At 54.2% G+C, this 13,518-nt stretch overlaps 4 protein-coding genes across 4 annotated transcripts; 2 read left to right on the forward strand and 2 right to left on the reverse strand.

Moving 5' to 3' along the window:
* Positions 1-66: 66 nt before the first annotated feature.
* Positions 67-1,409, forward strand: V2A60_002517 (lunapark family zinc ribbon domain-containing protein; the record flags this gene model as incomplete). Its single annotated transcript, XM_083253866.1, has 3 exons — positions 67-90; positions 212-447; positions 536-1,409. The coding sequence occupies 3 exons, from the start codon at positions 67-69 to the stop codon at positions 1,407-1,409; spliced, it is 1,134 nt and encodes a 377-aa protein (XP_083109992.1).
* A 785-nt stretch (positions 1,410-2,194) lies between these two features.
* Positions 2,195-6,548, reverse strand: V2A60_002518 (kinase-like domain-containing protein; the record flags this gene model as incomplete). The annotated part of the gene is made up of 5 exons (XM_083253867.1): positions 2,195-2,638; positions 2,738-2,990; positions 3,116-3,173; positions 3,244-4,028; positions 6,400-6,548. The coding sequence occupies 5 exons, from the start codon at positions 6,546-6,548 to the stop codon at positions 2,195-2,197; spliced, it is 1,689 nt and encodes a 562-aa protein (XP_083109993.1).
* Positions 6,549-9,273: 2,725 nt separating this feature from the next.
* Positions 9,274-10,760, reverse strand: V2A60_002519 (transcription factor SPN1; the record flags this gene model as incomplete). The annotated part of the gene is made up of 3 exons (XM_083253868.1): positions 9,274-9,544; positions 9,669-10,147; positions 10,206-10,760. 3 exons carry the CDS (start codon positions 10,758-10,760, stop codon positions 9,274-9,276), a joined length of 1,305 nt encoding a protein of 434 aa, XP_083109994.1.
* Positions 10,761-11,192: 432 nt separating this feature from the next.
* V2A60_002520 (Di-sulfide bridge nucleocytoplasmic transport domain-containing protein) lies at positions 11,193-12,735 on the forward strand (the record flags this gene model as incomplete). The annotated part of the gene is made up of 3 exons (XM_083253869.1): positions 11,193-11,307; positions 11,391-12,349; positions 12,397-12,735. The coding sequence occupies 3 exons, from the start codon at positions 11,193-11,195 to the stop codon at positions 12,733-12,735; spliced, it is 1,413 nt and encodes a 470-aa protein (XP_083109995.1).
* Positions 12,736-13,518: the final 783 nt, after the last annotated feature.

Raw genomic sequence — 13,518 nt, forward strand, 5'->3', positions numbered from 1 at the left:
ATCCTCTCTACGAACACTACCTCTGCAAGCGCTGGGCTCCCGTTGCAGGGCTGCCCGACTTTCAACATGGTCTCTTTTTGGCCATGGCGTGTACGTTGCGTCCCTTTTTTTCTTTTTTTTTCCTTTTTTTCTTTTTTTGTTTTTTTTTTTTTTCAGTCTTCTCTCTTCCCATCAATGCACTACTACGCAAAGAGCTGACGCAATCTTCTAGAGCAATGATACCTCGCCCGCCTCGTTTGAGAAGACGCTCTCAGCGCTCTCCTCCAGAATCACCACGACGCAGACGGCGCTGGACAAGACGCGCGCCAGCGCCCGCCGCGTCAAGGTCCTGCTGGTTCTCTACCTCGGCTTCGCATACCTCGTCTACGCCATTGTGCAGCTCGTCGTCGTCAAATACTGGAACATGGGCGCCTTGGAATGGGCAGGCATGGTCGGCGGTCCCGTCTTGTGAGGCTCCCCCGCCCATACTCATTCTCGCAATCAATCAGCGCAAGAAAGCTAACCTTTGTTTCTATTCTGCTCTTTTGCTCGACAGCATGATCCTCTTGCGCAAGACTGTCGGCGCGTATTTCAACTTCCGCACCGATTCCCTCAGCAAGCGCTTAAAGGATCAGCAGGAGGAGCGCGCCAAGACAATTCAGAAACTCAAGGACGCCACAAAGTACGACTCGACCATGGAGCTCATTGAAAAATACGGCGGCGATAAGAAAAAGGAAGTCTCGCGCTCCGATAGTCGGGATGGCAAGCAGCCCCAGCAGGCCATTCCACCCGCTGGCGCTCCGAATCGCACACGTCTTCCGCCCCCTCCCACAGCCAATATCCAGCACCGCACTGCTCCCCTTCCTCCTCCTACACATCCAGAAACTCCCGCTGCCGGCACTTCATCGCCAGAGCTAGGATCCCTTGAACCCACTGCCGAATTCGCTCCCAACGCCTTCTCCCATCCTTCTTCCCCGCCTGCTCCTTCACGGGCCGAACCCGTCCCGCACGCCGCCGCCGCCACCGGCCCCGCCGAGGCGCACTGGTACGACCGCATCTTTGACGTACTCCTCGGCGAGGACGAGACGCTCCCCAAGAACCGCATCGTGCTCCTCTGCCAGTCGTGCCGGCTTGTCAACGGCCAGGCACCGCCGGGCACGCGCAGTCTCGCGGAGCTCGGCGTCTGGCGCTGCATGGGCTGCCACGCGACGAATGGCGCCGTCGACGAGGGCAAGCGAATCGTCGACGAGGTGCTCGCCTCCTCACAGCAAGATGAGGAAAAAGAAGAAGAAGACGCCGTGAAGAGGCAGATTAGGGGCGAGGAGGATCTCGCGTCGATTGATGTTGGTGGCGCGACAGAGGGTCAATCTACCGCGACAGGCGTGGAGAGACGCGACGGTGCGACCAAGAGACGAGACAAGAGCAAATGAGACTTTTGGTTTTATTCTTTTTCTTTTCTTCTTCTTCTTCTTCTTTTTTATTCTACATTGTTGTGCTCTTTATGTGTATTTACGTCAGTGCGCGGGCATAGCATCATGATTTCTTGGTCTGCTTTTTTTGTTCATCTCGTCCGCTGGCCCAGCCAGTTGGTGGTGGCGTGGTGTGTAGAGGGAGGGGTGTATTATTATAGCCAAAAAATAAACTGCTTCTTACCTAACAACCGGCCCCTGGTTGAGCGTCATGATTGACAGTCTTTTTTTTTTTTTTGTTTTTTCATGCAATCCTGAACAATGTCAAATCTCGCATCCCCTGCTTGTAGCTTCGGGCAATTCGTCCATGTCTACTCCGCCAAAGCGGCTCTTGCTGTTGTCCCTGTCTTGCCTTGCTTCGCCTTGCTTCGCCTTGCCTCGCCTTGCCTCGCCTTGCCTCGCCTTGCCTCGCCTTGCCTCGCCTTGTCTTGCCTTTAATAGACTGACGCATCCTCACTCAGGCCCAAGCAAGAAAACAAAGCACAAGCAAAATGTGTACAATAACAAACATGACTTCATTTCAGCGTCTCGTCTATACCGTATACCAGACTCCTACCAAGACCAGCATTGCTAGGGAGGGGAGGGCGCGTTTGTCCCCGAATGTGTACCATTGCATCCATGTCACATCAGTTCCCCCACTCGCACATCATAGATTCCAAAACAGAAAAAAAAAACAGAAAAAAAAGAACATGCCAAGGCACCCCAAGATGATGTAAAGTTAAAAAGGCATCAAAGAAATTCAATTATCATGCTGCTCGTTTCCTCGACTGCGTGGACCAGCCTTCTATATCCTCCCCTCTGCTGCCGACTTTGAGTCCATCAACCTTGATGCCCTTCATCCCAGGCGTGTCCTCCAGCCAGCTATGCGCGGCCATTCCGCCTGCGTTGGCGCGCTTGTCGGGGATGAGCTCGAGCATGGGCGTCAAAAAAGCCGAGATGCGCTTGGCCTCGTCCTCTTTGAAGTGGTACTTTTCGCGTAGCACGTCGGGAAGAGCCCAGTGGCGCAGCCGGTGAATGTTGCGCAGCTCGCCGCGGCGGTTAAATATTTCTTGCGACCACTTGCCAGTGAGGCATGTGCGGGGGAATGGTCCGAGCAACTCGATGATTTGGGCAACGTGGTCGTCGTCTTTGCCGTATTTGGTGCCGGACTGGGGATCAAAAAGGTAGTCGCCGGTGATGAGTTCGAAGATCTGAGTGGTCAGCACGAATGGACGCGGACTTGATGATGCGAGCGACAACAACTGGGTTCTCGAAAGAAGAGCCCTATCTTTGAGGGTCGGGGAACCTACCATGGCTGCCATGCTCCAGACATCAGTACTGGCACCCCACTTGGCGCCGAGAATGACTTCAGGGGATCTGTACTGTCGAGTTTGAATGTCGTCGGTGAAGTGGTGGTTGACCCAGCAGGCGTTGCCGAGGTCGGCAATCTTGACGCTTATAATGTCGGAGGCGTGTGCGTCCTCGGCCTTGCGCTTCTCACCTGTGGCGGCGGTGGGAGACTTGTCGAGGGAGATGCTCGAGACCTCGCGGGTAAGCATGTCACTGGCTCGATTAGCAGTTGTTTTGAGTGCATGCTTGCATATAATCCATCTTGGCTGTCATTTCTCCCTCTCCCGCAGCTTGTCCCTCTCGTCTCCCCGCCCGTCTCTCATGGCATGTTTACTTACGCAGACTTATCAGTTTGTGACTTGTCATCCTTGAGGGAGGAATCCTTTTTCTTGGCATCTAGAAACGGTCAGCACACCTGGACGAGGCCGGGGGGAAAAAGCAACAAGGAGAGGCGGAAAACAAATACCATCTAGCATCTCACCCAAACTGGCCTGCGAGGTGACCGAGGGAAATAAATTTGAGTGGTTGAAGGATGAGTTGAGAGGTGAAGGTAGAGGTTGGCTTCCGGTGATGAGGGTCCTCCTACGGCGGCGGCCGTTTCTGTTGTTTTCCTTGTCGCCAGCATCGTTTTTGACCACCTTTTTCACGATTTGCTCGACGTCGCCGATTTCAATCAAGACGTTTTCAGGCTTGAGGTCGGTGTGTATGATGCCGCATTGGCGGTGGAGGTAGTCGAGGCCGAGCAGGACCTGCTTGGTGATTTGCTTGACCAGAGGCATGGGTATGCCGCGGTGGTTCCATCGCTTGATCAAGCCGAGAAGATTCTCACCGAGGACCTCAAAGACCATGCAGACGTGGGTGCCATTGGGGCCCTTGTGCTCAAAGGAGTCGAGGAGGCTGACGACGTGCTTGCGGCCGGGGTGGTCGGGTTGGGCCTGGACGATGCGGTTGAGAAGCTTAATCTCGTCGATGGCGGTCTCAGTGTAGTGGGCGGCGGAGCGAACGACTTTGAGGGCCACATGTTTGCCCGAGTTGTTGTCGCGCGAGAGCCAGACGGTGGAGAAGTGACCCCATCCGAGCTTGCGGACGACGGTGTACTTTCCATCCTTGAAATTCTCGCCTACCTGGACGGGGTGGTAGCCGCCCTTGCAGTAATCTTCGGAATCCTCCTCATCGGCAGTATTCTCGGCGGGTTCATCGGCGGAGGAGGACGAGGGCGACCCGGTGACGGCGGAAGCGAGCTGCTGAGTTCTGCGTCGAGAGGAGAGCGGGGAGCGTTAGCAAGATTTGAAATTTTTGGCAAAGCGATGAAGCTGTTGACGACTGCCAAGGCACGCAGGGAGAAGGGGGGGAAGTGGAGGTTAGCAGGGCAATGCAGACCGGCCAGACGACGCAGTAAAGAAGAAAAAAATAGTCGGGGCCAATCCGACTGCTGGGGTAAAGAAAAGCACAGGGCAGGAAGAAAGAAATAAATGGACGCGAGGCAGTGGTGGCACAATGACGAGAAGGTGTGTCGTGAGGTCCAACGATGATGGGCTGAGAACGGCGGTGATGGTGGCGGGGGAAGAGGGGGGGGAGGGGGGGGTTGGTAGTGGACGGTCAACGTCAGCGTCAGCAGCAGGAGGGGTGCAACCTTGACTTGATAAAGGTGCTCATCTTGTCAACATTGCGCAGCTCTGAGCGGGCAAGGAGAGAGGACGGCGCGAAAAGAAATAGAGGCGACGGCAGGACTGAGATGAAAATCTAGGCGGGGAGAGTCGAGTCTTGTCGAGTCGGGTCGCGCTGCTGCAGGAGGGGGGGGTCCCGTCTTAGTTGTGTGATGGTGCGCCCTGGTCCTGCCTCTCTGCCTCTGTAGTTGTGCGGATGCAGATGCTGGCTGCTGTTTCGCGGGGCTGATGAGCGCAGGGACCTAGTAACTTAAAGGTGGGTGTGTGTGTGTGTGCGTGTGGTTGCGGTTTAGCGCGTGGTGGTGTTGTGATGAGGCCTTTTGGTAGAAGCAGATGACAATGACAGTAGCGATGGCGGCGGCGGCGGCGGCGGCGGCGACGGCGGCGGGCGTGTTGTGAGGCGCAGCAAGACGATGGCGGGTGTCTATGGAGAGCCTGCGCGGGCCAATAACCAACGTATAAAAATGTAGATGCAGAGCCTTGGCGTGGCAGTAGCAGCAAAAGGGAAGGATGGAAAGGAGAATTGACGGAAAAGGAGAGCTAGCTTTTGGGGCCAAAAGATGAGAGCAAAGAGCGTGAGAAGAAAAAAACCAGCACCAGTAACAACGGCCTCGTGCAGATTTCTTAGCTTTCCCAGCTTTCCCAGCTCGTTCGTTTGCGGGCTTTTGCGCCCAGCGCTAGCTACCTAGCACAAGCCAAAAGAGCAAAGAGCCCTGTGGAAGCCAGAGACACAGCCTGTGGCAGCTGGAGATGGCCGCTGAGAGTCACTGCAAAGCGGTGGGGGAACAGCAGCTGGCTGGCTGGGTCTTGTTTTGCGGGCGGCCGAGGCTCCGGGCTAGCATCCAGGCTAGCCATGCAGGCAGGTAGCCATGTAGGCTAGCGTCCAAGGTTTTAGCATAGCGTTTGGCCAGTTCGGCCAGCAAGCAGCCACCTGGACGTACGCCTATAATAAGAGGCGAGGTTCTGTGTCTGTGATGTAGTCGTCGGCTGCCATTGCCCTCTTAACGTCGTTGCGATGGTTGCCATGTTCCCTTTTCTGTTGACTGCCCGTCTTCCGTTGCAGGATTCGACTGTTGTTGCCGTGAGTGATTTGTCTCTCGTCTGTCCACTGCACGGCTGCCGTGGCCATGGTTGACTGATCTCTCGTCCAACCAAGGCCCGTCTGCCGCTACCAAGGTTGATGTGATTCTTGTCCATCCACTGCCCGTCCGTCTGCCGTTGGCAATTAATGCCCAATGCCTGCTGATGGTCTTGTCCCTGCCCTCTCCGTCCTTGACCCGACAGGCACAGGCACAGGCACAGACGGGCAGTCTCGGCGGGCCGCCGCCCGCTCGACCGCATGCATCATCATCGTCCCACCAACCACAGATGACCCTCCCACCCCATTCTTCCTTGAGGAGCTGCATGATGTCTCGGACAGGTTGCCCGCTTGGCAGATTTCCATCGTCCATGCCCCATATACAAAGTCGCTCGTCCGTCCTGCCGCCTTGTCGCGCGGTCGGGATTTGATGCGCTGTCCATCCATCTCGACGCGAATTCTGCTTGTCGGCTTGATATTGGCTGGCTTGGTCGGCGCGCTTGTTCGTCCGAGACACCTCTGTCTCAGCTGTCGCCCGTGGGGGGGAAAGAAGATGAGCTAGAGGCCAGCTGGCGGGCTCGCCGTAGTATCTGGTGTCGATTTGATGCTGCGTGCGTGCGTCCTGTATCCTGTATGTCCCGTATGCCCCGTATGTCCCGTATGTCCCGTACGTCCAGCGCATGCAAACACTTTGTTCTGTACCAATGCGCGCGCGATTGTAGCTGATGTATGGCGCGACCACTTTGCGCAACCACTCGGTAAGACCACTTGGCGCGACAGAGGTGGTAAAGAGGCATACAAAAAAAGGGAAGAAGAAAAGGAGAAGGAAAGAAAGCAGAAGAACAAAGAATGGAAAAAAAGAAGAAGAAATACCTACCCAATCTTGTCCGTTGGCTCGGGGCTGTGTGTTAGAATCGGCGCCAGCCCCTCCTTCTTGCGCTTCTTGGAACCGACACTGTCACCGTTGGACACGGCGCCCGACGCCAGCGGCGGCTTGGCCTCTGCTGAAGCCTCGCTACCATTCATCCTGTCGTCGCGCGGTTCTCACGAGGGGGTATGGTGTCCGGTCGGTGTGCTTGTGTAGTCTTGGTACTTGTGTTTTGCAACAGTCAATCGCAAAAAAAAAAATCCGCAAGAGGGCGGCGGGCTTGCGACTAATTGTGACCGTGTGGCGACCGGACAAGGCCCATGCGGGGAGGGCTGGTTATGCGCTCTCGACGAATTGCGAAAAGAGGGGAGCCAAAAAAACGAACAAGGAAGAAGAGAACAGAGACTCTTGCCGTCGGTCGGTCAGGTGTCGAATATGGCAGTGTCGCGTAGATGATGCAGGTTGTCTTGAGAAATCGAGAAGAAGAAAAAGAAGAAAAAGGTCTATTTTTTGCTGCGCTGCGAAAAAGAAATGATGACGGGGGGAAGAAAGCGAGGACGAGCCCGGCGTCTGGTTGTCTGTCGCAAAGGATTTAGCTTTTGGGTCAGCCGGTTACCTCACTGGACAGATGCCATGTGTCAGATGCCTTGCAACGCCGAAGATGGTCATGCACGAGTTGATGTTTCTTTTCTTTCTTTTCTTTCTTTCTCTTTTTCCTGCCTTCTTTCTTTCTTTTCTTTCTTTTTGCCTTTTTCTGCCTTTTATTCTCCTCTCTTTCTCTCTTTCCTTTTTTTTTCTTTTCACATGTATACATATATATATCCACAGCGCGTAATTGGCGCAGCCCAACCCCCGATGCCTGACGAGCAAGAGAAAACATAAAGCCCTGATTTTTTATTTTTATTTTTTTTTTCAGCCATGAGCTAACCCTCAATCACTGTCAACCTGCAACCTGGGACCTGCAGGTGACGCAGGCAGACCCAATCTGACCGTGTCCGCCAACTAGGTAGTCAACTACCAGTAGCATCGCTTTAGCATCTCTCGCGTGGTGCAGCGGAAAGAGTGCTTGCGGCGCCGCGCGCCAGCATCGGGCAGGGGGGGCTCTGATGAGGGAGGCACGGCAGGGCGCTGAGGCACGGCAGGGCCCCCGAGGCATTCCATGCATGCGGCGCCAGCACAAGCCTGTGCGCCTCGCAGGGCCATGCAGCGGCTGATAGAGGTGATGCCCCGGGGGGTGGGTGGGTGTGCCCCCGCGAGGTGGGAGGGGCGTGTATGCATGTGTGATGACATGAAATCGTAGACTTCTTACTCAGTACCGGCGGGTACCTGCCTAGGTTAGCGGGCAGCCAAGTACCGTACTTACTTACCTAGTACTTACTAAGGTTCCAGGTACCTGTCTGGGTGCCTACCTACCAGTAGACAAGGCCGTACTTACCTCGGTGTTTGGGCACTTGCAGTCGCCGGTTTGGGCTCTTGGAAGGGGGTTCAATTCCTCTCATTTCCTTCAAGCCCAAGTATCACCTAGACGGGTACCCAAGGTGCAAAAAGTACTACATGTTGTATTTCATATATAAACGTATATAAACATGTATACCTATATGTATGTATGTATTGGGTCCTTGTTTTACTCCTTCATTAAGTAAGTACCTGGGTATTGTTTCTCCATTAAATGAACACGACTCAATCAAAGTGGCTGCAGCGATCACTGCAATGGAGAATGACAAAGCCAATCGCCGGGTACGCTGTACTTGCATTCTTGCAGGGGGGAAAGGGGAGGGGAGGGGAGGAAAATTAAAATAATAGGAAGCACCTTCATCATTCTCATTCCCACATTCAATACATGCATATATATCCATGCATCAACTCGGCTCTTGGTCAATACTAATGCTGAAGCCAGGTGTAGGGTACGCGCTGCGCAGAGCACTTCCACTACTTACCAACACTAATCCGTACCTAGTTGGTGCCCATCTTACCACCAATCAGTAATCACTAATCATTACCAGTACGCCGTACTCGGTACAGACGAATCTATGTAGATTACGGATAGCCCTCTGCCCTCTCAACCTTGAACCCTTCTATCCATGACGCCATGGCTGCTTTTCTGCAGTCCCGACAAAGCCGCCCCTCTGTGTCCCCTTTTGGGGCTGCACCTTGTGTCTGCGTACATGCCATCCAAGTCTCCACTGTCATCACCACCAACCTCCCTCGCCGTTTTAAACTTTATCATATGTCTCTCTCTTGTTGATATCTTGTTGATATCTTGTTCATCTCTTTCTCGAAATCTTTCTTACCCTCTTCCATTCTTCACCTTTTCCTTCTCTGTTTCTCCTGGGTCGCAATGACTAAATCTCCTACCCATCACGCCACCCAACCACACTCTTTCCCCACCAACATGGCCGAGAGGGTAGCTCGCCAGCCATTCACACCACAGACTCTCTACTCAGTACTTGAAGCATTCGCACTCGTCAACTCGAGATCCACAGCCGTATTTCATCATCCATCTTGCTGATCCAAGGTAAAATCGCGAGCCTCCCGTCCCACATCAAACCAGGACCAAGGCAAGCTGCGGCGCACTCCAAGCCGCATACACCCCCCCTCATTTCTAGCATGCCCATTCTCTACGACGTAGCATCAACCGCACGCACACCAAAGTACACCAAACACATATCCATTGTTTTGTCATTTTATGATAGCAGAAACAGAATGCAAAAGGTAAGTCATGTATACCGAATCCCAACGCCAATGTCCCTAGAATACACACGCCATCTTTTTTGGCATGCGGCACCACGTCCACCTCGGCCTATTCTTGAGCAATACATACGCACAAAGAGAAAGAATTGAAGAAAAAGGCGAAAAGTCTTTCCCAACTTCGTCTTGTCGTCTTCATCCCCTCTTCTTGCTCTTTTGTGTCATCTTGCGAAACGCCTCCATGCCGCTTGCGCCCAGCGGCCGGTGGTCGTTGGCCCGGTTGCCGTCAAACGTGCTCATGGGCGCAATCGTGTAGCTAGACGGCAGGCTGGCCATGCGCGCCTCATTGTTGGCCCGCGTCGGCGCCAGCATTCTCTCCCTCTCCACCTCCGACGCCGACTGCGCCGGCCGCTGCGTGAGACTAAACTGCGAACCGGCCTTTTGGCGTTGCTGCAGCTTGGCGGCACTAACAAGTCAAGTCAGTAAATACTGCAGGTGGCAAAGAAAAACCGCAAGAGCAGCGCCGTGGGGAGCCCGACAGAGTCCCGTCGGGTCGCGGCGCGAGTCAGCAGAAAAAAAAAACAACGTACTGGTAGTCAAACTCGCGCGTCTCAACGTGGCGCTTCTTGTAATCGTCCGTCCTCTTCAATATAGGTCGGCTCCATTCTCCCAGCAGTCTCTCCGCCATTCTCTTGATGCTCGGCTCCGGCTTCTTGCTCTTGGTGTAAAATAAGACAATCTTGCCGATACCACTGCTACGAAGCGACTCCTTCTCAATGTTGAGCTTGGTCAGCGCCGTAAACAGATCGCGCTGGATGTTGTATGCTGGCAGTGACCCGTCGCTCAGCGGCTCCAAAAAGTATTTGACATGCAGCAGAAAGTTGGTGTCCGGATCCAGCACCGCGTGTTGCACATTGTTGCGGTTGAGGATCGCATTCACCTGCGGCAGCAGCTTCAGCTTGTGCAGAGCTGGCTGGCCCACACGCCGAGCCTCGTTGTCGGCCAAACAGGCCCTCTCCATCTGCACCTTGAGATCGGCCAGTTGCTCATCGATTTCGTCCTCCAGGTCCTAGTGTGCCGCGTCAGTATTGAATCAAAGCGGTGTCAGAATCTCCGGAATGGCATACAATTTCGTCCTTCTTTCGTCGTCTTGTCGATGAAGATCCCCCCTTCTTGATGGCTGCATCAAGCGCCCGATCGATCGCCCGCTTTCTGCGCTCTTCTGGCGTCAGGTTTTCCTCGTTTTCCGGCTCCGGCGACGCCCGGCTGGCCCGCGCAGCACGGGGGGCCCGCTCACCCTCGGCAGCGGCCCTGCGGCGTCGAGGTTTGCGCTCCTGGTCCCCTTCAGACCCATCCTCCATCGTCACATCGTCATCGCGATCGCGGCGTTTCTTTTCACGTCGACCTTCGCGCGGCTTCTTGGGCTGTGCTTCTACGCGCTTTCGCTTCGACACCTTGAGCGTGCGGGCAACGTCTTCATCAATGTCGACGGGCCGATCTTCGATGTTGGCCGTCTCAGGATCGTAGTCTTCAAACTGGTCTTCATCAACTTCGGATAGCATGTCAGAGTCCTTGTCGGAATCGGCAGCCGCCACCTCCTCTTCGAATTCCTTCTCCTGGCCATCGTCAATGGGAGCATCCTCTCTTGCTGGAGAGCCAGCGGGAGACTCGTTGTCCGACATGGTGTCAGCCGTCGCGTCGTGTATTGCTTGTGAAAGTGCAGCCTTTGAAAATGGATGTAGGTTCGTGAGAAGCTCGCCAAGAAGCTGCACAGTTCTCGCAGCGAAGCAAATCACCAAGTATGCTACTTTAGTGATAATGGAGGTTGCAGCAAACGACGTGCCTAGGCTGCGACGTGCCCCAGGCGGTATTGAAAAACTGCTGACCTAATCTGACGCCACAGCATCAGCCACAGCCATATCTCCGCAAGCCACATACCAAAGGTAGCTAGAGCAAGGCATTTGTTTACTTGCCACATGTGGTTGCTCGGGAAAATACAGGCGACCCGTACTTACTTCTATCGCTCGTCGCCGCCGCTGCATTTTCTCAACGGTGGCCGTTTATCAACCCTAGCATCATAGCAGCCAAACTCCAGCCTTCTCCGATTGTCCACCATGAATCCGCGCACTGGTGAAGGACACATGGAATGGGAATACAGCGGAAATAGTCCAGGGCCCTGTGATCCCTCCAGTCCCTTCACGCAGGTCGCACAGCGAAACTTGGGCTTCAGTACGTGATCTTCAACACCCCGCGCAGCCGCCGGCAACGTCTTTTTGCAAACAGGTCAACCGAGCTTTACTGACAACCCCCAGGCGGGGGCTTCTCGTCGCCCTCCAAGATCATTGGACGACCAAATCCATTCGCAAGCCTTTCTTCACCATCCAAACCGCAACCGCCCTCAGCAAGCCGCTTCGCGCCTCAAATATCGGCCAAGAGTACGGCCCCTCCCTTCCGCAACCCAGCCTTTACCACACCACGAAAACCGCTCGATGAGACCATTTTCTCCGAAGCCTCTGGCGCAGAGGACAGCCCAGCTCTCACAGAAGTATCAGACGTGCCAAACGACACACCGGACGTTGACCACATGGGCGACGTTTTCATGGGAGGCGTCATCACGCCGACCAAGGTCAGCAAGTCGGCGCGCTACGGTCGCTCTTCCCACAACAAGAAGCACAGTTCCGGCAAGGGCGAGATCAGAAACAATCGGGACTCGTCACGCTCAGCGCTCCTGCGGAAGCGAAAGCGCCACAACCTAGATCGCGACGTGGGTAGTGTCGTACGCTACCAGGGTCACGATGAGTCCGAAGGTGAGACTGACGCGTCAGCCTGGTCTGAGGGAAGGCTGCAGAAGAACAAGGGCACCAGCAGAGGGCACCAGCGCGGCTTTTTAGGATCCATCTTTCACATGCTCGACGAACATCCCAACGCGCCAGAGAACCTACACCGCTGGATCCAGCTCTTCATCAATATGCTTGTTGCAACGACTGTCATTGGTGTCGGCTGGTCCATCGTTTCAACGGTTCGCTCCGATATCCGCAACGCCAACCAGGGCGCTCGCCTGGCGATCATGAGCTCAATAGCAGAGTGCACCAAGCACTGGAAAGACAATTCTTGCGAGACCAACGACAAGCCCTTCTTCCAAGCTCAGTGCGACAAATGGTATGACTGTATGGTGCAGAACCCAGAGTCGATTATGCGCGTCAAGGTGACGGCCAAGCAAATTGCCGAGATCATCAATGAATTCTCGGAAGCAATGAATTTTAAAGCATGGGTACGTTTTACCGAAAATTTCTTTGCCGGCTATACTAACCTTTGTAGGGCTTCTTCTTTGCCATCATCATCCTGTGTGTGTTTGGCAACAATCTGGTTCTCGGCCGCAACACCAACAGTGGCCAAACCGCCTCGTACAGCCGAGAACCTTTGAAGAACGCCAACAGCATGACCGACGACCCCAATGTAATGTGGATGCCTGTGCAGACGCCGCGCATGAAGCGACACGCGATGCTGGACGACGGATCTGATACCGACAGCTCCCTCCCGCGGGCGACGCCATTGATGCTTCCCCATTACACACCGGGCGGGCGCAGGAGTCCTAGTAAAGGTGAGCGGGCTAGGAGTCCGATCAAGTATTCACGAAGTCCAAGCAAGGGTTATTAGCCTTTCGTCTTCTCTTTGTGTTCCTTTTTCTGGTATTTGGGTCTGGGCATGGACGACGGGACAGGCTATAGGCGCCAGTAGCCCATGGCGTTTGTGTAATGTTGAACACTCTATTGGCTTTGTTTTCTCTTTTTTCCTTAGGTGTATCGTTTATTTAGGCATACGACATATTGGGAAGGCATTTAAAATTAGGTTGTCAATCAAATGAAGTATATACAGTCGTCGTCTTGGTTAGCAGTAGCCCTACCCTATAGCGACCCCGCCAGAATGGCTGTATGCAGATCTGCGGCTATGCATGGTATTGAGCAGCAGACCCATGACGACATGATGGGCAACGGCGAAAGGCGACCAGGTGTTCAGTAGGCAGCAAGGTGGGAATGTTGGTAAGATCATCGCAGCCTGATGATGGCATTGCCAGGAAGTGCATATCGGGTGGGCAGTGACAACCCCTTTCTGGGGAATTGATAGTCCACGCCGGCGTGTCTCTTTGTCTTGTTTTTGGCAGTGGCTTATCTCGTCATCGTTTCGATGTCATCATTTCTGAATCCATTCGGACCAAATTTGGCCTTGAATCCTATGGCCGTCACCTTGTCTAAATTCTCACGTAGCTGCACAGCGTAGTGAACGAATGAGGACCGGCGATCTGGCAATACCGCCAGAAAATCTGCCACTCTCGATGCGCTCCTCTAGTATCTAAAAAAATAGAGGGAACCAGATGCCATGAAGTATGGTCCACTACCGACGTCTTTGTATACTCTCCCAGTCGTCAGGTTGCGTAGGCAA

Source organism: Cordyceps javanica, chromosome 1 (assembly GCF_051103115.1).
Source record: "Cordyceps javanica chromosome 1, complete sequence".
In the NCBI taxonomy this organism is placed as follows: Eukaryota; Fungi; Ascomycota; class Sordariomycetes; order Hypocreales; family Cordycipitaceae; genus Cordyceps; species Cordyceps javanica.